Source organism: Vipera ursinii (genome assembly GCF_947247035.1).
Source record: "Vipera ursinii genome assembly, chromosome: 2".
In the NCBI taxonomy this organism is placed as follows: domain Eukaryota; kingdom Metazoa; phylum Chordata; class Lepidosauria; order Squamata; family Viperidae; genus Vipera; species Vipera ursinii.
Genome location: NC_139513.1, coordinates 176,496,788 through 176,523,891, shown reverse-complemented (window position 1 = coordinate 176,523,891; position 27,104 = coordinate 176,496,788). Strand labels below are relative to the sequence as shown.

Genomic DNA, 27,104 nt, shown 5'->3' with positions numbered 1-27,104 from the left:
CAAAGACCACAATAACCTTTGACAAAAGGCTACCACAAGGCTGTGTGAAGGGAATTAATAGGGGAAGTGCTGGCACACAGTCACCCAGTCTCCTTCCTGTTACTGGTGTTCAGCATTTGAGGTTTTATTTATGTCAGCATTACCACCTCCAAGATAAAATAGCCTTACATGGTAAGTCATTGGACTTCTTTTAGCTTTGTTTGAGATACAGAGATATCATATATTTTGTTTACTTTTGTTGCGTGTGATTGTTAAGGATAACAAATGGAAACTGATCAAGGAGACATTCAACCTAGAAATAAGGAGAATTTTTCTGACAGTGAGAACAATCAACCAATGGAACAGACTGCCTTCAGTAATTGTGGGAGAAATGGCGTAGGGTCTCCTCCTTGGGTGGGGGGGTTGGACTAGTTGACCTACAAGGTCTCTTTCAACTCTGTTATTCTAATTCTAATGGTGTGTCTCAGCATGGATTGCATAATGTTGGTGTGAAATTACAGTAATACACTACAGAACATTCTCTGCTGCATAGTAAACCTATAGTGTCCTTCACATAAACAACTATTTAACAAGTAATCCTCATAATAGAATGTTCTAATTTTATTACTTATGATGGATTTTGGTCTGTCAGTGTATTTAGACGGTGAATTGTTTTGAGCTGAAAGTCACTGGAAAATGTAGCATTAGAAGTTCAATGAATTGCAATGCATCAAGATCCATATTAAACCAGCCATTTCATATTTTTTTAGTTTTTATTTCACAGATTATTGAATGTGAAAAGAGCAAAGCTGAGGAAGCAATCCAATAAACTTTTACTAGAAGGAAGTCCACTAAACTGAGTAAGACTTACTTCTGGATAAAGATGCATAGGATTTCCTCTGGCCTCAAAGCTGTCGATGCCTGTATAATTCAAATACTTTTGGTTCTGCTATATTAAAAAAGAGCCTCTTCTGTATCATGTATATACTTTTGGACAATAGCTAACTGAGCCTACTCTTGTAATCCTACTCTGATTACAAGTCTTCTGCCCAAATTAAAAAGGATTACGGAACTGTCAAGTAGTATTTGAAAAAGACACAAAAAACTATTTATTGTAAGCTAACTTTTTCCCAATAAAAATACTAAAAGAAGTCTACATTAATGACATTTTTGTTTCCATATTACCTTCTAATCTTTTGCTTTGCTTTGTGTCCTTTTATTTTGTTCTTTCCTATTTTATAGTAATTGATTACTTGATTTTCAGGAAAAAAAACACTTTAAAATATGCACACTCTTTCTTAAGAATTGCTTTAACTACATCTTTCATTCTCAGAACTAACTTCAGAGAAGTCCTAATACAGTCAAGAATTGGAAAACATGTTCAGTAGAGAATGCATTTAGGTAGAAACCCAGACTCCCAGTGCATTTCTTAAGGTTAGATATTATATATAACATACTGAATGGGACACTGGCCCTATTATTTCCCAAAGTAGCCATATTCATCTTTCACAATTCCTCAGCCAGGATATCCTTTGATGAGAATTCTGGGAACTTCTCATCCAGAAGTTGCCAAAACTGGAAAATGCTGTGCTATACAAGATCGACGGGATCTATTCTGGATCACACCACTTTGGACTGCAAATTCAGGGTGACATTTTTGATTCAGGTATCACAGCTTATTAAAAATGTATTATTCGAAGATGTTACTGTACATAACACCAAAAATATGACACTCTTTTTTTGCACCCTCAGATCAAAATACTGTTATCTCATTCTAACTCCTTATTGCTGTGAAGCAACATTAGACCCCCAAAACACACTGAATCAGACCAGGGTCACCTCATTCTGCACTAAAAGAAAACATTCTGCATGTAAGTTATGAAGCCTGTAACAGAAGCCTGTTAGGGAAGGAGGGGCTCTGAGACAGCTATCATCTTCTTTACTTGTGGGCGATCTAGTCCATATCTCTCCTCTTCCTCCACTGGAGCATTTTAAGGAGGCTGAGACTGGCTTTGAAGAGCCGATCATGTTGGAAGATCATCTGGTGGAAAGTATTGAGAGGCAGGTTCCCACTGGGGTCCGCATGTTTGAGAGTGGTGATGGGTGTATAGAAGCTGTTGGTTTGATATCGCAATGGAGGGTTCTCAGAAGTGATCACTTTCAGCACATGCTGCCAGAAAAAAGAGCCAACACATGGGATCAGAAATGCAGACTACTACCCGTATTTTATAGAAATGGGTATGTTTGGATGAAAGAGGGGTATAAGTTAATTAGGGGGGTAAAAGGTAGCACACATATTTAAAGGTCTGATCTTAGTCAAGATGAAGTTTCAAACAATCAGGATTTTTTTTAAGCTTTACATTGCAGTTTGAAAAAGACTATTAACTTGGTCAATAATAATGTTATTTGATAGTAAAACCATTCAACCGTAGAGGTTCACCATCTGTTTTTTAACCAAAAGTGTTTCACATTTGGCATATATACCATGTTCATATACAGTATGCATGGGCTTATTACGCTTCTCATAGTAGTCATTCAAGACTGTATTACAAATTTGGAAGCTGACAGAGGTCTCAGGGGAAGTTAATATTATTATTGGAGGGAAGCTATCACTGAACAATAAATTCAATTATAGTCATGATGAGTGCATTTTTAAGAATTGAAGAAACAGGGAACTGATCTAAAAAAAGTAGGCTTCTGGCTTTATGCAGATAAGTACAGCACATTCTTGTGCTTCCATGCAAAAAAGAAGTGCAGTGGTTTTAAGAAATCCGCTCATTAAAATTAATACAACTGCTCACACAAGATGTGAAGCACTTTGAATCATTCTCCAAGTCTGTGTAGCCCTGACCTACATTTTTAGTAAAAAAAAAAAAAGTAGATTGTCTTTTGTAGATTATCTCCTTTTCTTTTTCTTTGCCTATAGCAGGGGTCCCCAATCCCCGGTCTATGGACCAACCCTGGTCTGCAACATGCTAGAAACTGGGCCTCACATACAAGCAAAGTCCCTTCTGTGGGATGCAGGCAGTATGCGAAACTATTACTTTCGTCTACACAACTGATTTTTTGTTACCTGGACAATACTAAGGCGTAGCACTTAGATTCACCAGTCAACTACCGGTACCTAACCACTCATTCTCCTTGCCATTATCATTTTGGGCTGAGGCTAATTTCTCCAAAGCCAAGTCACAGATAAAGATTCCGTCCAAACGTAAACCATTTTCACAAAATGCTATTGCATTTCATCTCACGAGCCTGTGAGATAAGTTGGGCTTAGAGAGAGTGACTGACCCAAGAAAATTGATTTAATACAATAACTGAGATATAGCAGTTCAGGATCGGAGAAAGCCCTAAAGGCCACCCAGTTGGCTTTCATGGCTAAGGCAAGACTAGAATAGATAGTCTCCTGCTTTCTAGCCTGGTACCTTATAAAAAACTGGCTCTGTTTTTTTGCTAAGAAACCTGATACATACTTAAGGTATTTAGTTATTTTACTTACCGTATTAAATTTATAAACCACCCATTTCCCCAATAAGGCAACTCTATTTGCTTAATTCACTCCATTTCCACGCTAGAATAGTACAGTAGAATACATTAAAAAGCAAAAATGGTTGGTTAAATAGACCTGCTCAGAAGTTGCCTAATATGATTCAAAGCCCAGCCTACCCATGAAAAAACAAAGAAAAAAATTCAAATAACAAACTTGAGGAAATATAATAATCAATTGTTCATAGGAACAAGGACAGGGTAAAATACATTTGCCAAAGACCCAATATGTAAAACCAGTATGTCATTCAAAGAGTCATCGTTTATGAGATAAGCAAGTATAAAAATATGATAAATACTGATTTCAGAGTATGCAGACTGTAAATTAGCTGATCGACATTATTAATGGCAATATCTCCCACTCTGAGAAGAATAAAAAAAGAAGCTTGCATATGGAACTGAAATCTGAATTTAAATAATACTATCTAGCCTCTTTGTCCTCTGTTGGTCTCCAATGACTTTTACTTCGTTCGTTAGGTGTCCAAAGTATTTAAGCTTTAGCTTCCAGTGAGCTGTCTGGTTTTATTTGATCCAGTATTGAATTATTTGTTCTTGCAATCCAAGCTACTCAGTAGTTTCCTCCAATACCATAACTTCAAGGTATAATTTGTATGATATAGAAATTTGATGAATAAATAAACAATTTCAATATAAGGCAGGGGTGTCAAACTCAATTTCATTGAGGGCCGCATCAGCATTTTGGTTGCCCTTAAGGGGCCGGGTGGGTATGGCCAGGGTAGGCGTGGCCTACTGGGTGGGTGTGGCTAGAGTGCGTATGGCCTACTGGGTGGGCGTGGCCAGCTCTACATGGTTCGCATCAAGGGTGCCTATGGGGGTCTGGGCAGGAGTGGGACAGATCTGAGGGTCTCTGGCAAAAGGAGGGTCTCTGGGCCAGGGCCAAGGCAGTGGGGGCCATTCCCTCACTGTTTCCAGGATGGCTTTGCAGGCCGCATGAAACCACTTCGCGGGCCGGATCCGGCCCCCGGGCCTTGTGTTTGACATGTCTGATATAAGGTATCAAGCTTAAGACAAATTATAACTCAGGGGGAACACCTTCTTGAAGTGGAATGGGACAACGTGCCACAGCCAACTTGCTGCAGGACAATTGAATTATTCAAAATAAATAAAAATTAATTTATTTTTTGTCATTCACATTCCATTCTGTCCCTCCTTTTGCATCCTTTCTTTAATGATTCTATTCCACCATTTCTTTGATATTAGTGTAACTCTTATCCACAGCAAATTGTCCCATGGCGAGTTGGCTGCAGCGAATTGGCTGTGGCCATGATGAGTTGGCGAATAAGCATGTCTGAAGACCTGCATAATGTAATAAACACTTGGTATGGTTGGAAACTAAATCTTTTAGTTCATGAAATGGAGGCAAGGACAGCCTGAAAATGGATTTGATGCTGAATACTGTTAAGAATCAGAACAGAGCTGGAAAGGACCTTGGAGGTCTTCTAGTCCAGCCCCCTGCTCAAGCAGGAGAACCTATACCTTTTCAGACAAGTGACTGTGAGGTCTCTTAAAAACTTCCAGTGATGGAGCATCCACAATGTCTGAAGGCAAGCTGTTCCACTGATTAATTGTCCTCACTGTTAGGAAGTTTCTCCTTAATTCCAGGTTGCTTCTCTCCTTGATTAGTTTCCATCCATTGTTTCTTGTCCTGCCCTCTGGTGCTTTGGAAAATAAATTGACACCCTTCCTCCTTGTGGCAGCCTCTGAAATACTGGAATACAGCTATCATGTCCCCCCTGAGTCCTTCTTTTCTCTAGATTGGCCATACCCAATTCCTGCAACCGTTCTTCATATGTTTTAGTTTCTAGGCCTTTAGTCATCTTAGATGCTCTTCTTTGCAGTTTTTCCAAAGTCTACTAATACTTTACATGATTTTGATTCTATGCTTCTGTTTATACAACCAATAATTGTATTAGCCTTTTTGGCTGCCACCGCACACTGCTAACTCATGTTTAAGTGATCGTCCACTAGGACTCCAAGGTCCCTCTCACGGTTACTGTTTTTGAGCCAGGTTTCACCTAATCTATACTTGTACCTTTGGTTTTCCTGCCCAGGTGTAAAACCTTGCTTTTCTCCACATTAAATTTCATGTTGATAGGGTCCATTGTTCAAGTCTGTCAAAATCTTTTTGGATCCTGAGCTTGTCTTCTGGGGTGTTGGCTAATCCTGCCAGCTTAGTGTCATCTGCAAATTTGATGAATTTCCCTTCTATTCCCTCACCTAAGTCACTTATGAAGATACTGAAGAGTACTGGGCCTAAGACAGAACCTTGTGGTAACCCACTGCTTACTTCCCTCCATATAGATATACCAGAAGTACCATTAGGGACTACTTGTTCAGTACGGTTTGTCAGCCAGTTACACTATCTGGTGGTCATACTGTTTATCCCATTTTTTTCTAGTTTACCAAGAACTAGCTTGTGGTCTAATTTGTCGATTGCCTTGCTGAAGTCCAAATATACTATGTCCACAGCATTTCACTGGTCTACTAATTTAATCACTTTGTCAAAGAATTAAATAAGATTGGTTTGGCATGATCTATTTTTAACAAACCTGTGCTGGCTACTCATTATAACTTTGTTTGTTTCTAGATGTTCACAGATCTGTTTTTTGATTATTTTTCCAGTATCTTTCCAGGTATTTAGGTTAGGCTGATTAGTCTATAGTTTCCTGGGTCTTTATTTTCCTTCCTTTTTCGAAGATGGGAACAATATCAGCTCTTTTCCAATCTTCTGGTAGTTCTCCAGTGCTTCAGGATTTTTTTAAAGATATGATACAATGATTCTGAGATAACATCTGCCAGCTCCTTCAGAACTCTGGGATGTAATCCATCAGGTCCCAGTGATTTATATTCATTGAAGTCAGACAGGTGTTCTCTTACCATTTTCTTACTATTTTAATTTTTATTTCTAATCTGTCTTTTACAGTTATGTTTTTGGTAGGTTGGGCTACAGTTTGTGTGAAATTGTGTGAAGAGGAAATTAAGAAAAATATATTATCAGTCTGTCCAATTACATCCTCCTTATAATATTTTTTTAAAATACCACAAAGCAGTTTGGCATCTAAAGAAAGAGATTCTTGAAAATATGGGGATTTCTTATAAGTGCTTCTTTACTTTTTTGTAACCCTTTTTTCTGGGGACTTTCTGAAACTATCTCAGATCCAAAAACTGCAATATCTCAGTTAGTGTTTGGACAGCTATATTAAATCCATTTTCTATGACCAGTTGTATGGAATCTACAATATAGTGGATAATAACAAGCATTTGATGGGTCTTGTTCTTTGGAATCTGTTATGATCCAAGGATATTTCTAAGCTAGTTCAGCCATGTAAATCAATGAGGGATTACGTTCCAATGTAGCATAATACTGAAGGGCTGCATTATTAGAAGCAATCATCATCACAAAATATCCAACCGGTAGAACACATTATGACTGGAAAACATCTTTAGTAGACCCTGACTATAGGAAGGGTAAAGCTGATGATAATTCCAACTATAAGCCTTTTAGCCTACTATAGGAAAGTTGAATGCCCAATTTGTTAGTGCCAAATTCAAATCTTCAATCACAGGATGCCCTTCTCCTGGGGGATGCCCTTCTCCTGTGCTTGATGGAGCTACCAATTCTTAACTGCTCTTCTGAAGCCCAGGTTGGATTTTGTGGGGAGAAAATTCTAGAGTAGGGGAAAGGTAATTTAAAAATGCCCATTTCTAATGCTCTGTCAGATAACATTCTCATATAGATGATACCTAAAAGGAGCAGGACCTATTTAACCTGATCAGAAGGCAGATGAACACAGGAGAAGCTGTCTTCAGATAATGCAGTCTGGGGCTATGTACAACTTTAAAGTTGACAGCTGGCTTTCAATTGCACCCAGAAGCCAACCAACAACCAGTGGTGCTCCAGAAGTAGCAGAGTTCTCTCAAGCTAACCCAATGGTTATACACCTACTAGATATGTTGTGTGAATATAGTCAAGCAAGCTAATCCTTTACCGACAGAGTTGGGAGATGGGGGTTGCCCCTCAATTTAAAACAAGTTAAACTTCTGACTTTATGGTTCCTCCAAATGTGCCAATATATTATTTCTTTTCTCTTACTTTTTTTTGGGTGGGGGAAGAGCCCTGGTTTGATTAATCTTCTGGAGTCAGTCAACACTGCAAGTCACCAGAATAAATTAAGGCTCCTGGCCAAAGCAGAGGTCCAAGTAAGCATCAGAGACTAGGCATTTAATCTAAAACAGATAGGGAGAAGCATCATCCTACCTCAGCCACCTCTTCTGGAGACTGCCCCAGTGCAGCGAAGACCTCTTTGGAGTAGGCTAGATAGAAATTGTGGAATATATCCAGTGTCTCTTTATCCACGCCAGAGAGATCCATGTTTGCTGCCTCTTCATAAAGCTTCCTCTCAAACTCTGATATCACTGGTCCTGGCTCAATCAAACTGATTCTGTGGGAGGAAAGAAACAGTGAATAATCAGGATCCACTCCACCCTTCCACTGATGAGCAACGTAACAATCTGTTTGACAAAGAAGCAGGTTTCCTCTCATCTTCTAACATCAGCAAGAACCAGCAATAGGCCAGAAGTGCTGTGTCATCCCAGCAGATGCTTTAAGATGCTTCCTATTGGTTCCACATAGTTAGAATACAAGGCCTGGGCTTTACTAAGCAAGAGCTCTTAGCCCACTCAGTTCAAAAACTATGCTATGAAGAAAAAAATGAAACCATTTTACAAATCTCTCTTTTGATTTAGAAGAATTTAATTTTAATGTGTATCTCATGCTTCCTTTCATCCCCATAGTCTTGCAGAGAAGGTCTGTCTGGTCTGATGTTTATAGCAAATAAAATCTTAAATTAAAGAGGCAATCAGTCAGTTTTTTATTATTATTTGACTAGCAATAATAAATTATAATCAAAACTATGAAATGGTAAGATACCAATATAACATTCAAACAGCGTTCATCACATATACTCCACCACTGAAGTCAACAAATGCAGCAAATAGCACCCCTTGTGATCCATATTTCAGACAGAAGTTGTAGGATTAGGGACCAATTGAGCATGTTCAAAGACCATTTGTTGTTCAGCTAATGTACCTCCAGTCTGTCTATTCCCAAAGGATTCCAGCCCAAGTGCTTGGGAAAAAAAGTTTACTATCGCCAACAAACAGAGAGGGTGATCATTAGAGCAGGACTTCTCTCCTTTGTTGTTTAAGTGTTCAACAGAGGCATTAGACAGGATGAGAAATAATGGGATTGAAAATTTAAAGAATAGATTTACTGAGGGCTTTTTCATGACAATTTAGATTTTATTTTTACAAAAGCCTCAAAATGGTATTGAATAGTTAATGAAGAAATTGAAGTGCATTAGCTGGCTTTTAAGTAAATAAACAATAAAAATGTTAGTTAAGAATATGAACATACATAGAATCGTATCAGCGAATTACAGGGCTGGAAGGGATATTGGAGATTTTCTAGTTCAACCCCCTATCCAAGGCAAAGTCCTCGTACCATCCGGGACAAACCATTGTCCAATCTTATCTTGAAAACCTTCAAGATCAAGAGACTTGGATGAAAAAACTGGTTTTAAAATTGAAAAGATTATATAGCTGGAGGTTATATTTAATAATATGAACTGTATGTATAATTATGTTAAGGCATGACATGATATCAAAAAGGACTTCTTAAAGTTCGACAAATTAAACTGTCACTATTGGGCAAAATTTCAGGAATTAAAATGACTTACTACGGATACTATTTTATTTATTTATTAAATTTATATGTTGCCCATCTCCCCGTTGAATGACTCTCTACAGCTAATATTGATATTCTTTTTTTATTTCTTGTACTTTACCTTTTTCTTTTCAATTTCATTTTTGATATTTTATCTTTTGTAGAAATTTAAATGTGAAGTGTGTGTGTGTGTGAAGAGAGAGAGAGAGAGAGAGAGAGAGAGAGAGAGAGAGAGAGAGAGAGAGAGAGAGAGAGAGATGGATGTGTGGACTTCAACTCCCCAAACACTGCATTAGAGATTTGTACCCTTTTAACGTATAAAAATGACAATTCCTTGACCCTGTTTGTGTTCTACCAATCAATGTTATTTTCAATATATTTTGGAGAGATAAAAGATTTCCTTAAGAACCATCTCGAGATATTCTGCCCATATTTTGTGTTTAGGATCCTAACTTCACAGAAGATGAGGAGACATACTGTAGATCCAAAGGACTATTTCATTTCCAAGCTTTTTTAAAAAATAATCCATTTTCCATTTATATGATTATATGTTCCTGTCATCTGCACGGGCAAGAGGTAATTTAAACATTTATTAAACAAGGAAGGGAAAAAATAACACTCAGTTTTAAAATGACCGCCTGCCCTTTTCTGAACTCTGTTATTGTTTTTGAACCACCATAATTTATTTCTAAAAAAATAAATGCAAAACAGCTAAAAAACAAAAACACGATATTTAAAAGCATTTATCACTACTACCTTTCCTAAAAGCAATCTAATGATTCAACATTCTCCAGTTAGAAGGAACCCCGGTAGAAGATTTCTCAGTGCTTGAGAGCTTAAAACAAAAAAAGCTAGTATTTCCACATCTTGACTGAAGGGATACACATTGGGAAAAGTTATTTTTAGAACTGCTTCTTTACCACAATTCTCAGAGGTTAACATTTGAGAAAGTTGGTGTCTAGATGCAAGGCCACCCCAGTGAAATGAGCTGAATAGGGATCTGAATAAGTACTTTCTCCATCCTAGCCTAGTGCTGCAATCCAGATCAATATAGGTAGGGAAGATAGGGATGACTGGAGTGTGCTGTTCAGTGATTGGAGCTGAAAGCTGCTTTGACTGGACTATGAAATCTGAGTGGTAAAAATCCAAAGGACCATTAGATGACAACAACGAGATACAAAAATATGAATATTTTGCTGCCATCAGTGTTCCTATGGATTCTTTCAGCCCAGATCCAATCGCACTAAGCTTTATTAACACTGGAAAAATAAGACTCAAGATTTGACGCAATCTTGAGCTGCGTGCTTGCTTGTTTAACTTTTACTGATCCTACCTGAGTTGTATTAATCTAATAATGCCCAAAGAAATGCAATTCCTTCTCAGGGAAACCTCCATCGTGATCTGTCTTAATTCCAATCCCACTGTATTTACCTGATCCCAAATTTTAGGGCCTGCAGTGCTAAACTCTCGCAGAAACCCTCCACAGCAAATTTGGAGGCAGAGTAGATATCATTGAAGAGGAGACCTGCAGGGAATTAAATATTGCAAGAAAAAAAAGATGACTCATAGACATGAGTGGTTTGTTCTCTTTTACTATTGCTAACAAAACTTCCCAAAAGAAAAGTGCTTTTCACTGAATAGCAAACTTGTCACTTCTTGGACCTACCCTGTTGCTGTGCTTTTAATTTTATGGTTTTTTAACCCAATATATAGATATTAAAGCAAATAAAGCTTTTCTAGATCCAGAAAGGAAGTATGGAAAAACAACATGGGTTTATTGTTTAGTGTGTCAACCTGCTTTGTAAGATTGAGTTAGCAGGACTGGTAAAAGAAGGTAGAGTTTCATACACATTTGTGGATGGCATTGGCCCTTGCTTGCATAAAAAGAACCATTCTGGCTATATTTGATTTGGCATTGAACCATAATGCAGCAAGCCGCCTGTTAGTCTAATATATTGTGTGAACCCAGCATGTGCCATCAGTCTGTGGCTTAGTGTATCCTGGAATATCTGATTTCAGTTAAATGAACTAAACGGCGTCATGTGAACACAGACGTAATCACTAACAGGTTTTAATTAGAAAACTGAAGTCCAGGGGGTTCATTTTACTTAATAGTGTAATATCTTGTATTCTGGCTGCCTCTGCAGTGTTTACTTAACTAGATCAATTAAAGACTAAGTAGCTACATTTGTACACTTTGTAGAACTTTGTTGGTTTTAACTTTTCTTATTGTTTAATGTGTTGTGCAATCACAGGCCATTAATTTAACTTCTCATTTAGTTTATCTATGTATACCCAGAAGATCAGTTATGTTAAGCCTGTAAAGGTCCCCAATGGGATGTTGACAAATAAATACACAACAGATCAGCTTGAATGCTTTTTAAAATCCTCTTCAGATTCATGAATGATTTTGCCCCAGGAGGGAAGTGCTTTGGGTCCCCTTCCCTTTCTTTGCAAGCCCCTTCCCCTGCAAGGCACTACTAGGTTCCTTTGCATGACTTGCCTCCAGCTCTTTGTTCTGTAGCAAAGAAAGGACGGAGCTTAATGTTAAAAGGATCTTGACAAGACTGGAAATACTCTCATTGCCTGCAACCTTGCAGAGCTGCTACCTGTCAGAGAAGACAAGATGGACCAACAGTATGACATGGTATAGGCCAGCTTCACATGTCCCAGACAAATAGCCTGCAGGTGATGCAGTTGCCATAGAAATCCATTGGTAAGGCAGTTTCCATTCTCCAGAACCCGTCCCACCCTCATCCTCTGGGATAATCAAGGTTGGTTGTCCAGAGATTCTAGAACAACATTCTCCTTTGACCTCCGAAAGAAGCTTCACCTTGCAAACCTAAGACGCTGCTCATCACCACAATATGCCCTCTCTTTCGTTGCTTCATGTCCGGGAAGATTTCCTGGATAATGCGCACCAAGCCAAAGAAGTTGGTGTCGAAGAGGTGTTGAATTGAGGCCATGCTCTGGCTTTCCACTGGACCAATCAGGCCAAATCCTGCATTGTTCACTGTGTGGGAAGGGAGTGGTTAAGTTAGCAAGAGGGCACAGGAGAAAACAGTATTTCAAATACTTGTGAACTTGCGAAATCAGCAGAGAGGAGGAGAAGATGGTGTTATAATCTAACGCATTGTCTTGAAAGCCTAGCAATTGTTAGCAAAGATGACAGACCTACTTTGAGGATCTGTTGGGCTTTCTCTGTATTTTGAGAAACACCTGAACAAGGTTGTTTCCAAATGGCAGCTCACAGAGCTTCCCATATTGCACAGCCCCCCACCACCACCCAGGGTTGTGTGCTCTCTCTACTTCTCTTCTCTCTGTATACCAATGACTGCATTTCAAAAGATCCCTCTGTTAAAGTACTGAAATTTGCAGATGATACAACAGTGATTGGCCTCATTCGAGACAACAACGAATCGGCATACAGACAGGAGGTTGAACAACTAGCCTTGTGGTTTGGCCGGAACAATCTTGAACTGAACCCACTCAAAACTGTAGAAATGACAGTTAGACTTTATGAGAAACCCTACTATTTTACAACCTCTTACAATACTAGACAACACAGTATCACCAGTAGAGACCTTCAAGTTTAAATCTCAAGATTTAAAATAGAACATCAACACCTAACATCAAAAACTTCATCAAAAAAGCATAACAAAGAATGTTCTTCCTGCGCCAACTCAGAAAGCTCAGACTGCCCAAGGAGCTGCTGATAGAGTTCTACAAAGGAATTGTTGAGACATATAACTGTCTGGTTTGGCACTGCAAGACAGACACAGCCTTCAATGGATAGTTAGAACTGCAGAAAAAACAATTGCTAGCAGCCTGCCTTCCATTGATTATCTGCATACTGCATGAGCAACAAAAGATGGCTGTGAAAATATCTACAGGCCCCTCACATCCTGGACATAAACTATTTCAACTTCTTCCCTCAAGACGATACTATAGGGCATTGCACTCCGGAACAACTAGACACAAGGACAGCTTCTTTCCCCATGCCGTCACTCTGCTTAACAACTAATTCCTACAACACTGTCAAAATACTTAGTAAAGCTGCATTACTATGATATTCCTCATCTTTCCTACTACCTATCCCTATCTTCTTATGACTATAACTTTGCTGCTTGTATCTTACAATTTATATTGATTTTTTTGTATCCTTGTCTGATTTATGTTGTTTGCTTAGCTAGTACTCTATGACTATCACTAAGTATTGCATCTTATGATTTATGATGAAGTGTTGTATTTCACAATTTATGATGAATGTATTTTCATGTTGTATATGATCATGATTATCACTATTACTTATATGTACACTGTGAGCTTATGCACAAGAGCCAAATTCCTTGCGTGTCTGATCATACTTGGCCAAAAAAGAATTCTATTGGAAGAATTCCAATTCTAGTGGAAGATGGAACTTTCAATTCTGGATTTATGATAAAGTTCCCATATAAATGCCATTCTGCAGAGAAAAGGATAGGGTAGGTTCCTTGCCCAAATATGTCTTACATTTAGAACTTCTTTGTCACAAAAGGTTCGTAGATAAGTGCAAACAGCTTAAACTGGAGTTGGCAAACACATTAAGCATCTTAGATGTAACTTCCCCAATCTGTTGCCCTCCCTCAGCCAGTGTCTATGGGAGCTGGAAATCCTGGAAACTACAGTCTAAAGATGCCTAGGGGATATAAAATTGGGGTAAAAAGCTCTCAGTGGATCAAAGTCTAATTCAGACATTATGTTCCAGTTTGTTGACCATAGCAACGACCAGATTAGTTGGTGCAAAAGGAACATCGGACTGTATAGTCTAGTGCAGTCAAATGCTCTTTGTCCTGAATAAGAGGGGCTTTATTGGGGTGGGTGGGAAGGGCTTGCTTTCCTACCCAGCACATCCACCCTGCGTTGGGGGATGCTGTTCACGCAGCTCCTGATAGAGTCCGCACTGGTCACGTCCAGTTCTTTGATTTCAAGCATCTTATCCAGAGCTGGCCCCGCTTGCTGCTTCAGGGCTTCACTTTTCTCCAAATTTCTCATGGTGGCAAAAACTAAAGAAAAAGAATGTAGACCAGGAGTTATAAGGCATCACTCTGGCCAAGTTAGGGAGGGCTTCCTTTCCTTCTCTGAATATGACGTGCTTCTTAGCACCCTTTCTGGGCTCCAGTTAGCCTTACCTCGAAATCGCTTCAGCTCATCTCTTGCTAGGCGCACTGCCAGGGCCAGCCCAATGCCGGAGGAGCAGCCGGTCACCAGCACATTTCGCACGGCCATCTTGATGCCTGTGGGAGGAAAGCAAAAGAATAGGAGAAAAGCCTCAGGAATGGTACAAAGAACCAAGGCTAAAGATACGACTGGAAGTCCTTTGCACTGACCAAGTGTAATCGTCCCTCTGATCCCCCAGGTCCCCACCTCAAACATCACCTTTGCAAACAGATTCAAGGCTCTTTTGGCCTTCTTCCCATCTAAAAAAAATGGCCATAATAATAATGATCCACTTTGCAGAACTAATGAAAAGATGACTGAGTTAAAGTCTTTGAGCATTCAGAAAGTAGGTACGATTTTTAGTGTTCACAATGACTGCAAAGTAGTTTTTATCAGCTATAGTATTTCCACAACCGAATCATTTTGTCAACTAAAATGAAGCCATTTTGGGGCTTAGCCCTGATTGAGGAGGGCAGCAAGGAGCCTGTGACCTCTGGATGTTAATAAGCCCGCTCCTGGTTGCTCCCCGCATTGTCTTGCCGGCTGGAGTTGCTGGGTTGAAATATGGAAAAAAATTAGGTGGTTGCTCTGTTGCCCCAGCCACTTATTTCTCCTCACAGTTTCACTGACACTAAAGAGTAACATGACTATCTATACATCTTTGCACGATCAAATGTAGGACTATGGAATATAAAAGAAACTGTAGCATAAAATGCCATACTGTCCGTAGCTATTGTGTTTCAAGAACAAGTATTCAAAAGACTTCCCTGTGCTTGACCAGGCACAAAGAGTTTACCTATAAGAAGGGAAGTGTTAATTCATTTATTTAGAAGACTTACATGGCTGCCCATCATGTATACCATAGCTTTGGCTAACCCACAAAACAACAATAAAAACTGTAATAACAACTCCTGGAATCTCAAAGGCAACATCCCTCCCACTGCCAGAATGGGATGAGTCGACACCCCTACCTCAACATGGCCAGCCTTCTCAGACACTGCCAACTCTCCTCTGCCAACTCGCTGCCATCTTTCTGCAGGACACCTCAACACTGGAAATTCTCTGCAGGGATAACTTGCTGTGGGTGCTGGATGGAGAACCACGGGCAAGCAAGCAAGCAAGCAGGCTGTCAGAGGGTGGCAATGGGCAGAAAGTGGAGTTGGAGGCAACAGCACAGAGGCAACAGTGGAAGGTGGGGTGTCAAAATGGGAATCCCCTGCCACCCTGCTACTTTTTTTAAAAAAAAAAGAGCTTAATGTTTGAGGCTGTCTTGCTTTGAAAATAAGGGGAGCTTTGGGAAGCAATGAGGTGGGATGTCAGCTTTTTTTAAAAACTGAAAAGGCTTGTTTTGAGTTGCATTCCAATCTTTGTCCGTCAAGCAGTCTGCAAAGTTTGCAGCCTCATTTAGCTGTGGGGTCTGGTGAACCACAGAAATGGGGCTACGTGGACATTGCGTGGAGACCAAACTGGAAAAAAACCCTCTTCTCAACATTACTCTTTTCACAGCATCGGTGTTGGCTTTGGGTGTAACACTGCTGTGGCGCTTTATCTGAACACACACTGCACTTGACCAGAAACGCCATGAAATCACCCACCTGGCTTTGGCGAAAAGCACTCTGCATGTGACAGAAACACCAGGGAAGCACTCTGCACATGACCAGAAACACAATTAAATTATCCATCCAGCTCTGAGGGGTACATTGCTGCAACACTCTGTACAAACAGAAGTGTTTCTGGTCATGTGCAGAATGCTTTTCCCCAAAGCCGGGAAACTTTGCAATCTGCTTGACAGGGAAGGATTTGAATGGAACTCAAAACAAGCCTTTTCAGTTTTTAAAAAAGCTGACATCCCACCGCATTGCTTCCCAAAGCTTCCTTTATTTTCAGAGCAAGATACCCTCAAACATTAAGCTATGTGGCTTTAAAGGAAAGTTGCAGGGTGGTGGGGGATTCCCATTTTGATATCCTACCCCACCCCACCTCACCCCATGCCATTGCCTTTGCACTGTTGCCTCCAACTCCACTCTCCACCCATCGCCACCCCTGTCTGACAGCCCACTTGCTCACCTGCTTGGTGCTTGTCCCCGCAGCAAATTTCCAGTGTTGATATGTGCTGCAAAGAGATGGCAGCAATGAGTTGGTAGAGGTGACTTGGCAGTGGTGAGAAGGCTGTCCCCAACTGGCCGCATTGAGCTAGCGGGGTTGAGTCATCCTAGAGACCTCTCATTGCACTCTCCTGCACATCTTTATTCAACACCTCTGGCCTCCCACTTTACTCTAGCCAGCTCTTTAAGGTCTTCCGGAAGACTAGGAGCACAGAGATGAATTTAGAGAAACAATGCAATGATCTTTAGTGAAACTCAGCCTAGGAAAACTGGAAAACATGAGTAGATTGCCCCAGCTTGACCCTGGTAAACAAACAAACAAACAGGCAGGAAAATTGCCACACTTCCAAGATTCTGAGATTTTAGCTTAGATCGATAAAGTTCTAGCATTTTATCTGATGTCTGTTTCTTTTTTTCCTTTTAAAAATAATTTATCAAAGACTAGAAGTCCTCTGAGGTCCCTTACAATCATATGATTCTATATTCTAATAACAAATACATTCAAAGAAAAATATAGGGAATGTGAAAAAGGAAATGGAGAAAGAAAAAAGGAGATAGAAAAAAAGAAAATAAACAAAAAATGGAAAAATAATTGAGGAAGTGGCTTCCAATCTTCCTCTCAATAGTTATACATACAATTTTAATCTCTCTCTAAGATTGCATCCTTTCTTTCTATAACCTATTCTTTCTCATCATAAGTCACAGTCATTTTTTACACAAAACCCCCATAAGAATTAGAGTGTTGGAGTTGTAAAGGCACAATCTGAGATTTGGATGGCATGGATCAGGGGTGTCAAACTCAATTTCATTGAGGGCCGCATCAGCATTGTGGTTGCCCTCAGGGGGCCGGGTGGGTATGGCCAGGGTGGGCGTGGCCTACTGGGTGGGCGTGGCTAGAGTGCGTATGGCCTACTGGGTGGGCGTGGCCAGCTCTACATCGTTGGCATCAAGGGTGCCTATGGGGGCCTGGGCAGGAGTGGGACAGATCTGGGGGTCTCTGGCAGAAGGAGGGTCTCTGGGCCAGGGCCAAGGCAGTGGGGGCCGTTCCCTCACTCTTTCCAGGATGGCTTCGCGGGCCACATGAAACCACTTCGCGGGCCGGATCTGGCCCCCGGGCCTTGTGTTTGACATGTCTGGCATGAATGATAAAGTTAAATGTAGATATTAAAAAAACATTTTATTAGATGTGCCACATTGAGAATAAGGAATAAACCCAGGCTATGCCTGAAAACACTTCTATGGATCTCAGCACAGGAAGAGAAACAGCAGGCAAAGACAGAAAGTTAATGTAGCAGGAATTATTGAAGAATCAGCAAAAGGAATATAAAATTAAATCAAGAGAACAACTAAAGGCAGAAAGATATAGTTGTAAATGATTTTCCCATTTAGATTTAAAATAGATAAAAAGACTTATGAATATGAAGTACAATTGTATACTAATGATGAACATGTAATTGCTAAAACGTATAAGCTTTTGTTGAAATTTGAAATGGAAGAAGAACAGGTTAAAGAATGTGTAATAAAATGGGCTATGAATTTTGGTTATAATATATAGATCGATCAATGGGAAAATATGTGATCAAAAGATTGAAATTTGCATTAGGTTATAATCTTAAAGGGAATTTTTAGAAATTGATATATTGCTGGTACACGATGCCAGAGAAATTATATAGAATGCATAAAGGCCGCCCAAATGCATGTTGGAAGTGTAAGCAACAGAAAGGGACATTTTTATTATGCTTGGTGAACATATAAAATTAAATATTCAAATATACACATTGATATAAAGGATTTTAAAGATTAATATTTAATATTTCCTTTTAGGATTGATGTATACACAGAAAAGTCATAGAAAATTATGTCGGTATATTATTATTCCATCAAAATTAGTGTATATACAAAGACTGAAAAATCTGGCATGACCTACCTTGGCAAAATAGTTGGTGAAATCTCATCAAGTTGGTGAAATTCCCAAACTTGCTGAGGTGCCAATGGACTTCTTTGATTGGAAAAAAGTAATTATTGACATTTGTCTTGTGATGTCTGTGTCAACGCTGTGACAAACCGAACTGAAGCCATTTTCATTTTGTCTTCATTGCCACATATTTAGTTAAAAGAAGGAAAGGGGAGGTGTAGCTTTCAGTTAGCCAAAACAATTCACATGTATGGGAACCAAGGTCATTGCTGATAACATTTTGGTGGGCTGGAGAGCTGGGAGGAGTGTCCGCATTTTCTAACAATTGCTGAATGTGATTTATGACAGCAAACTGGGGTGGGAATTGCAACTTGCAACTTTGTAACCAAAGTTACAAAGGGGAGGGGAATTTAGTCTTGGGTTCACCTTTGTATGTGCCCTTAAGTTGTAGCCAAATAAAGATGTTCTTTAAGTAAGAATTTCTTGCCCTGAAGTTCTTTTAAATGGTCTCATCTATCAGAACCATGACAGTCTGTTGCCTGATCTGGCCCATCTTGAAAGCCTTCACTTTACTTCAAGACCTTGACTCCTGCCTGCTATTTTCAGCTGCTCTTCTTGACAGTAGCCCAGTAAGGTATGAATTCCACTAACCTGCCCATTCCCCAACTCTACCAAAATTATTAATGTATTTTATTTCTGCCCAGTTTGTACCACCTGCAAATTTAAGTAACATTACTTCCATCTCTTTCATCCTACTTATTACAGAAAACAGCTGAAATAGGGAACTCATGACTGAATTCATATTTTAATGTTTTAAGGCAACTCTTAATACTTAAAGCTTTTTAAAGAAGCAAAGCAATTAATGTGAATTTATTCATCCATCTCAAAAATCATGTCAGTGAGAAGCCAAAAATATTGTACTGTACATCATAAACTGCAGGAACCAAAACTCAAGTGAAAATAAAATAGAAAAATATTTATATATAAAATGTTTTAAATATATACTTTTTTAAAAAAAATGACAACTTGTTCCAGGAAAGTTAAAAAAATAATAATTTTACTTTGATAATCTTGAACAAAGCATTTTTTTTAAAGTTGAACTAACTCCAGCGGATCTCACAAACATATCCATGCAATGATCTTGACAACAGCATGAAAAAGGTTGCTTCATTAGGGATTTTTTTAGAATTTTCCAGTCTAGTTCACAGGGCTGGAATTCCTTCATGATCTCCCATCTAAGTACTAAGTAGACCTAATCCTGTTTAAAATACAAAGCCCCTCCCTGTAGTCAAGACATATGCCATGGCAGTATTAATCAAATTTAACTATGGTGCCCTGTTGATAATAAATGCTTATATATTCCCGATGAGACAAAAACCCCAGATCAGACCCCTGTGGACTGAACTGATAAGATCACCTGAGTGCTGCCACATACTTTAACAAAATTTTTAACAAAGAACTGATTGTAAAGTTGGTTATTCTGTATTCTTGTGATATAGTGTACAGAACATATATTTCCAGGGCAATTCCTATCCAAACAGGAAATATGCATTATTGATCAAAACAGAACAAGTCTGAAAAAAGCCTATGTAAGTTCAATTCACATTTGCAGTTTTCTTGTTTCTAGAGAACCTATGTTCCCTTCTCTTACTAAGGTTTCATTATTACTATAGATATCAAGTTGGCTACAGAGAAGCAAATAAGGTATCATTTCAGATGTTGTAGAATTATGACCTTCTTCATTCCCATGAAGTCATTTTAGGCTGACTTCTGTATATAATCAGGGAATGAAATTATTTATCTATTCATTAAGAGAATCTGGATGTCAGCCATTTATATGTCTCTATCCAGCCATCTATTCGCCTCAAATAAGTACAAATAAGTATATCTATGCCTTCTGTACTCCAAGAGACATTGCACTGTAACCAAAATAGATAGCTTCCTTTGAGAAATCCAACACGGCCAAACAGTCTGTTGCCCTTTGGTTTAACCAAAACCGAGGCACACAGAAAGATAATCTTGCAGTATAGCAATTCCCCTTCCTGTAGAGTTGGTTCTATTGAGGGAAAACCCAAACTGGGGAGGATATGTCCTGCTAGAGAATTTCTAGTACAGAACTGATATATCTGACCATCTCATAATGTTCTATAATTTCAAAATGGATGTTACCTATTGGAAAAGAAACAAAAATACAGCTGCAAGATACAGATAATCCTTGATTTACAACCATTTGTTTAGTGACCATTTGAAGTTACAACAGCACTGAAAAAAGTGACTTATGACCATTTTTCACACTTACAACCATTACAGCATCCCCATTGTCAAAAATTGGGCACTTGGCAACTGGCAGCTTCTGGAACAACCTGCCTCCAGAAGCTGTGAATGCTCCAACACTGGAAGTTTTTAAGAGACTGAACAGCCATTTGTCTGAAATGATATAGGCTTTCCTGCCTGAGCAGGGGGTTGGACTAGATGACCTCCCTTCCAACTTTGTTGTTGTTGTTGTTATTATAAAACTTTTATTCATAAAACATGAAACTCAGTCAACTGAACACTCCAATTGACTGGCACTAATGGTTGACACGGGTTGCTGCCAGCATCCTAGGTATCAATCAGGTATCTCCTTAAAATGTAAGATGTAGCGCAGTTTTTTGTAGCTTTGCTGGAGTTATTGCAGGAAGCTGCAATTTCTTGATATATTTTGTAAAGTTTTTGGACATAGTTCCCAGTGCCCCAATGACAATGAGTATCACTGTTACACGTTTCATCCATAATCACGCAGTTTCGATGGCCAGGTCGTGGTATTTCATAATTTTTTCAAGTTCTTTTTCTTCGACTCTGGCATCTCCTGGTATAGAGATATCAATCAGCTGTACGCTTCGGTTCTCAACAACCGCAATATCTGGCGTGTTCTGTTCCAAATGGCGATCTGTCTGTATTCAGAAGTCCCACAAGATCTTCACCCTCTCATTCTCAACTTTTTCTACCCTATGTTCCCACGACTTTTCGGACACAGGCAAGTCGTATTTTTTACACAATGCCCAGTGGATTAGTTTAGCAACTCGGTCATGTCTAGTTTTGTAATCAGTTTGTGCGATTTTTCTTCACTCACATATTAAATGTGAAACAGTTTCAGCTTTGTTGTTGCAAAGTCGACAATTTGGATTGTCAGTAGATTTTTGCATCTTCGCTTTCATGGCATTAGTTTGTAGTGCTTGTTCCTGAGCAGCCAGTATTAAGCCGCCTGTTTCTTTCTGGATGGTTCACATCTTAAGCCATGTCCATGTCAAGTTGTTATCATTTTCCTTCAATGTTTTTCAAATATTGTCCATGCAGAGCTTTGGTTTTCCATCTATTTAATCTATCATCCAGCCATTTTTTCTTATATTCTGCCTTTGTTTCTGTTATTTTTATAATGCTCTCTGTTTTCACAGCCTGCAGCAATTTTTCTGTACTTTGATTTACATAGTCATTCAAACTTCGTTTTTCTTCTTCTACAGTTTGGTAGATTTGCAGTAGCCCTCTGCCCCCTATTCTTCTTGGCAGGTACAATCTGTCGATGTCACTTCGTGGATGTAGAGCATGGTGCATGTTCAAAAGTTGTTGTTGTTATTATTATTATTATTATTATTATTATTATTATTATTGATGGTTGCAGGGTCCTGGGGTCATGTGATCATCTTTTGCAGCCTTCTAAATAGTATAGTCAATGAGGAAGCCAGATTCACTTAACAACTGTGATACCAACTTAACAACTGCAGTGATTCACTTAACAATTGTGGCAAGAAGAGTGGTAATATAGGACAAAGCTCACTTAACAACTGTCTTGTTTAGCAATGGAAATTTGGGCTTGTAGCTCAAGGACTACTGTATTACACACTGCAGAACAATTTGTGCAAAAAAAATGTTGGGTCTCATGTAGTTTGGAAGATTAATATTAGGTCAGGCCTGTGCTTTATTTTCTAAAAGTAAACTATTATTGCTATTTTGGTGCCTTCAAGTCAAACATGAACATGAAATGATATAGGGCCATGGTGGTAAACCTGTGGCACGCGCTGTCGCCCCAGTCCTAGGCCTTCAGCTGGATTTTATAAAACCTTTTTGCTTTAGGCCTTCACTGCCGTGTGCAAAAAAAAAAAGATTCAATCAATTCTAGCGGGGGAAAAAAGATCTCACAAAGTTGGAATTGATTGAACTTTTTAGTCCCACCAAGGCTGTCATTACCACAGCAACCACGCCCACCCAATGGGCCACGCTCACTCGGCACCCAACGATACATACATGGGTTTGGGGTTGCAGTTTGGGCACTCGGTCTCCAAAAGGTTTGCCACCACTGATATAGGGTCTCCTGTTCAAGCAGGGGGCTGGACTAGAAGGTCCCTTCTGGCTCTATTCTGATTCATGATTCCTGACAACTTTATAGACCATGACTCGCAACATCATGTGACATGCATTGCGACTTTTTTTCCATTGCTGGCAATGGGGTGGGCTTGGTTTCACCATGACACATCCAGCCCACAGGCCAGCAGTTTGATACCTCTGTTATAGCCAGTTTCATGCAATTTCCATGACAAGATTATAGATGTGGATTGCCATTACCTTCTTCCAGGATGGTTTTTGACTTTTCAGTATTGGGCTGAGAGAGAATGGCTGACCAATGATCACTCAGCTGGACTTCATGCCTAAGAAAGGACTAGAACCAAAGTCTTCCTGGTCTAAGTTCAGTGCTTTCAACATAACACCAAATGCACATTGCACTTGAAAGCACCAAAAGTTTGTATTCATAAATTGCTAAAGCATTTAAAGGAGGACAGAGGCAGAAAGGCGCCCAAAGCTGTAGAAATAGAAGAGGAGGACAATGAATAAATCCACCCTGAGGAAAACACAAAAGCTCACTAGAGGACTTTGGGATAGTAATTCTCTCTAAGCCTACTTCAAAAGGATGCTGTGCGAAGAATTGGAGGAATGCTGTGTATGCTGCCTTGTGTTTCTTAGGAAAGGAGGATATAATTCATCAAAGAGATTAGTGGAATGATCTGAATAGTTATCATTTGTCTGTGCAAGCACCAGGAATGTAACTGAAGACAATGAAATATAACCAAACTGCTTGAAAATGATTTATGCCCATTGCAGAAAACACTTCTCAGTTGTTTCATTTAGTGGGTTAAGTTTGTTTGGGATGTAGACCAAAAACTTATTTTTGAAGTGGCCTTAAGTGTCCAATGATACATTTCTTTACACAAGTACACTGTCAGGATGGGGAGCCATGTTTAAGGGGACAGTATAATGCAAAAATGTTTTGGGGCTGCAAGAGCATAGTTGTGTTCTTTATTCAAGTCCCTCCAGTGTCTTTGGATGAAACAGTACCCAATCCAATGTTCTCCAAATGTTTTGCATGATTCTCGATCAGCCGGCATAAATTGTGCTGGTTGGGGAAATTAGGGGAATCGAAGTCCAATTTTACCGGAGGACATCAGATTAGAGTAATAAAATGGGAACTTGGATTCCGCTAAGACTATTTCCCGGAGTTTAAAACCAACAGTTCTCTTTAACGATATTCAAGACGTGGCAGAGGAAGTCTTCTGCAAAGAACCGCCACCACTTCGGAGCTCAGTCAGTCTCCCGCCAAGCAATCAACTACCCCGGAGCGCCAACCTGGCAGAGGGCTACTGTCGACCACGTCCTGCAGGGATTATTGGATACCCTCGCGGAAAAGTTGAAGCAAGGAAATGGAAGCGCGTGATTTCTACCCTGGGAGAGGAACCTTATCCCAGAGAGCAACTCCTTGCTAACAGCGCGCGTTCTCACGCAGCCCTATCCGTTTCTTGCGGGAGACAAAGCTACGATGGCGCCACCCTGGCTTAGGAGCTTTCCAGTGGTGACCACTTCTCCAATATCAGAACCACCTACCTCGAGAAATTGTACCCAATCCCGAAATCCTGTCAGCACGTGAGGAAAAGGGGGATCCAAGACCTTCCCACCATCCTCGGAGTATTTCTGCCCCTCTCGTTTATCCGCTATCTGCCCGGGAACCGGCCTTCCTCTCCCTCTCGCACACGGTATAAGCCGGGCAAAGGACGGGCAAACCCGCCTCAACCTGAAGGACGCCGGTCGTTGTAGTCCTCACGGCTCTCGGCTTGCCTTCCTTTGGCCCCGCCTTCCCAGAGTTAAGAAGGGGAAGGCGTGACACGCAGCTGTTAAAGGTTGGGACGGTTGCTGAACGAGGAAACCGGCCCGGGAAGATTTAGCGAGTGCGTAAAACAAGAAGCTAAAAGCAGCCCCCGTCTCCATGGTCTCTGATCCCCATTTGTTGGAGAAAATCGCCGAGGAAAGCTATTGCTTCCAAAGTTGGAACAAAATGATTAGCTGTTGATCTTGCCGACCCTGAATGATTTCGGATTCCAAATATACGTGCGGATCAGACCGCACGGGTGTCAGGCTCGCCGCGTCGCGTGACGTGTCGTGACGTATCGCGATTTTTTTTTCGCATTGCCGGAGCTGGGGTGGGCGCGGCCTTTGCACGATGCAAGCGGCCCGCGGCCCGGCAGTTTGACGCCCCTGGATCAGAGTTTGCAAAGTGGTCTGTTGTTGTACACAAAGCACTGCAAAACTTATTGGTAGGCTTTCTAATTTTAATACTGAGTATAGTTCCCCCCCCCATCAACATTCCTCCCTTTCTTGTACTGCAATCTAGGTTAACATACCGCTAGTTTGGTTGAGTGTGTTGAATTAATTCATAGCTCAGTTCATAGCTAATTCATAGCTAGAAAGTACAAACTTTCTAGCCTATATTGCAAATGAAGTTCCTAGAGTTCCGTGGAAAACTAAGAAAATCTATATTAAACCAAGATGTTAAGAAAATTGGAAGATGAAACAAAATGCTGGAAGAGAAGTTTGGTAGCTACACTTTATTATTTTTTAAAAAGATAAAAGTGAACAAGCAGCTTAGTATGACGTGGATTGCAATGAGGATAAAACAGCAGAATCTATTTAACCATGCCAATTTCCAAAAGCTAAGCAGAATTGAACTTGGTTAATATTTGGTTTGGATCACCAGGAAAAACCCAACACTTCTCTGTTGTTGCTGAAAAAAGCTACATGCATAAGTTGAACTTGACCTGAAGGAAACTATTTCTACTAGACTAGAAAATAAGCAGTTCCAAAAGATGTTGTGTGTTTAATTCTGTGGTCCACAGCTCAATCCAGGAGGAGCCAGTGAGCAGATATGCCATTCTGAGACAGAGGGGAGAAACAGTTTTTCTGAGTAATTACTGAAACTGATTTTTACATGGATGTCAAACTCACCATGTCACATGTCATGTTGCAACATATCGCCACTCTTTTTGCATTGCTGGCAGTGGGGTGGCCACGGCTTCAGCAGTTTGACACCTCTGGATTAATATGTTCAAGTTAATTTTATTTCACTGCAGACCTATGTTAATGTTTTATAACCAAGCACAATTTGTCTATGTTGCAAGCAAAGAGTATTCATTTCCCAAGTTTTCATTTATTCTTAATGTTTGTCATTGGATAAGCTAAGCATTTCTATCTTTCTGACAAGCAGTGTTAGTTTTCCAAGTTTCCAATCAGGCTCAAAAGTATGGTAAATGTATCCTCAGACAATACAGAAAAATAATGAACATGCTTGCTTCAGTAAATGATCATTTGTATATATTTCCATGTGCATGCTAAAGAAAGTCAATGAGCAAAAGAAGAAAATATCCTGTTTAACATAGAAGAACCTTGCTATAGAACTTGTGCAAGGTGTCAGTGAAGGAAAATGTGAAATGATAGCTGTCACATTTGCTGCTCCTAAAATGCTTTCAAATCAAAGTACAGTACAAATATGCATTAAATCAAGAACCAGCTTTTCTCGCATCTGTAATAGCAGATACTAATCACATAGGGTACTGAAACAATCATTCGACAATAGTGTAAAGTCCTATATCAGAGGAGCACTTAGCAGCTAAGGGTCTCATCTCTATGAAGAGATTTCATCCTACTACTCACTCTACATGATTTAACTGCTACTGTATCGATTTTTAAAAACCTTGTTAGATATCTTGAATTATCTCAAATACATTTAGATAAAAGCTACTCTTTTTATGTGTTTGAACTATTAGCTTCACTTTCCCACCAAAGCTTGGAATAGTCTGCCTAATCTTTTTTTTTAAAGAATTTTATTGGATTTTATAAGGTTAGGAATAAAATAGGGTCGGGGTTGGGGTTTAGGGTGGGGTTGGGATCTGAGTTGGGATTAGGACAGGGTTGGGGTCAACATTGGGGTTATCCCCCAGTAACATTTTCATTATTTAGCAAAGAGAATATTCTCTGGGTACATATGTTTAGCTAACAATAATTAATATAGTAATAGATAACAGTAGTAAGTACGATTGGTTATCATAAACAGTATTAATTAATCCGTAACATTCTTCTTACTAATATGTATTCAAAGTAACATATCACATTCCTTTCTCCCTAGTTCATTTTCCTAACCATTGATAGAAATTATCACATGTTCTAAAGTAAACTGAATCTTCTTTCTCTTTAATCTCTAAAGTCAATCTATCCATTTCTGCACATTCTAAAATTTTCTTGATTAATACTTCTTAAG

At 39.6% G+C, this 27,104-nt stretch overlaps 1 protein-coding gene across 1 annotated transcript; it reads right to left on the bottom strand.

Annotated features, from left to right (window-relative positions):
* Positions 1–67: 67 nt before the first annotated feature.
* Positions 68–24,770, bottom strand: LOC310636951 (retinol dehydrogenase 8-like). The gene is made up of 7 exons (XM_083357146.1): positions 24,401–24,770; positions 14,443–14,547; positions 14,155–14,316; positions 12,105–12,284; positions 10,703–10,796; positions 7,805–7,988; positions 68–2,149 (listed from the first exon to the last, which is right to left on the bottom strand). The coding sequence occupies exons 2-7, from the start codon at positions 14,537–14,539 to the stop codon at positions 1,934–1,936; spliced, it is 933 nt and encodes a 310-aa protein (XP_083213272.1). The 5' UTR covers positions 14,540–14,547; positions 24,401–24,770; the 3' UTR covers positions 68–1,933.
* Positions 24,771–27,104: the final 2,334 nt, after the last annotated feature.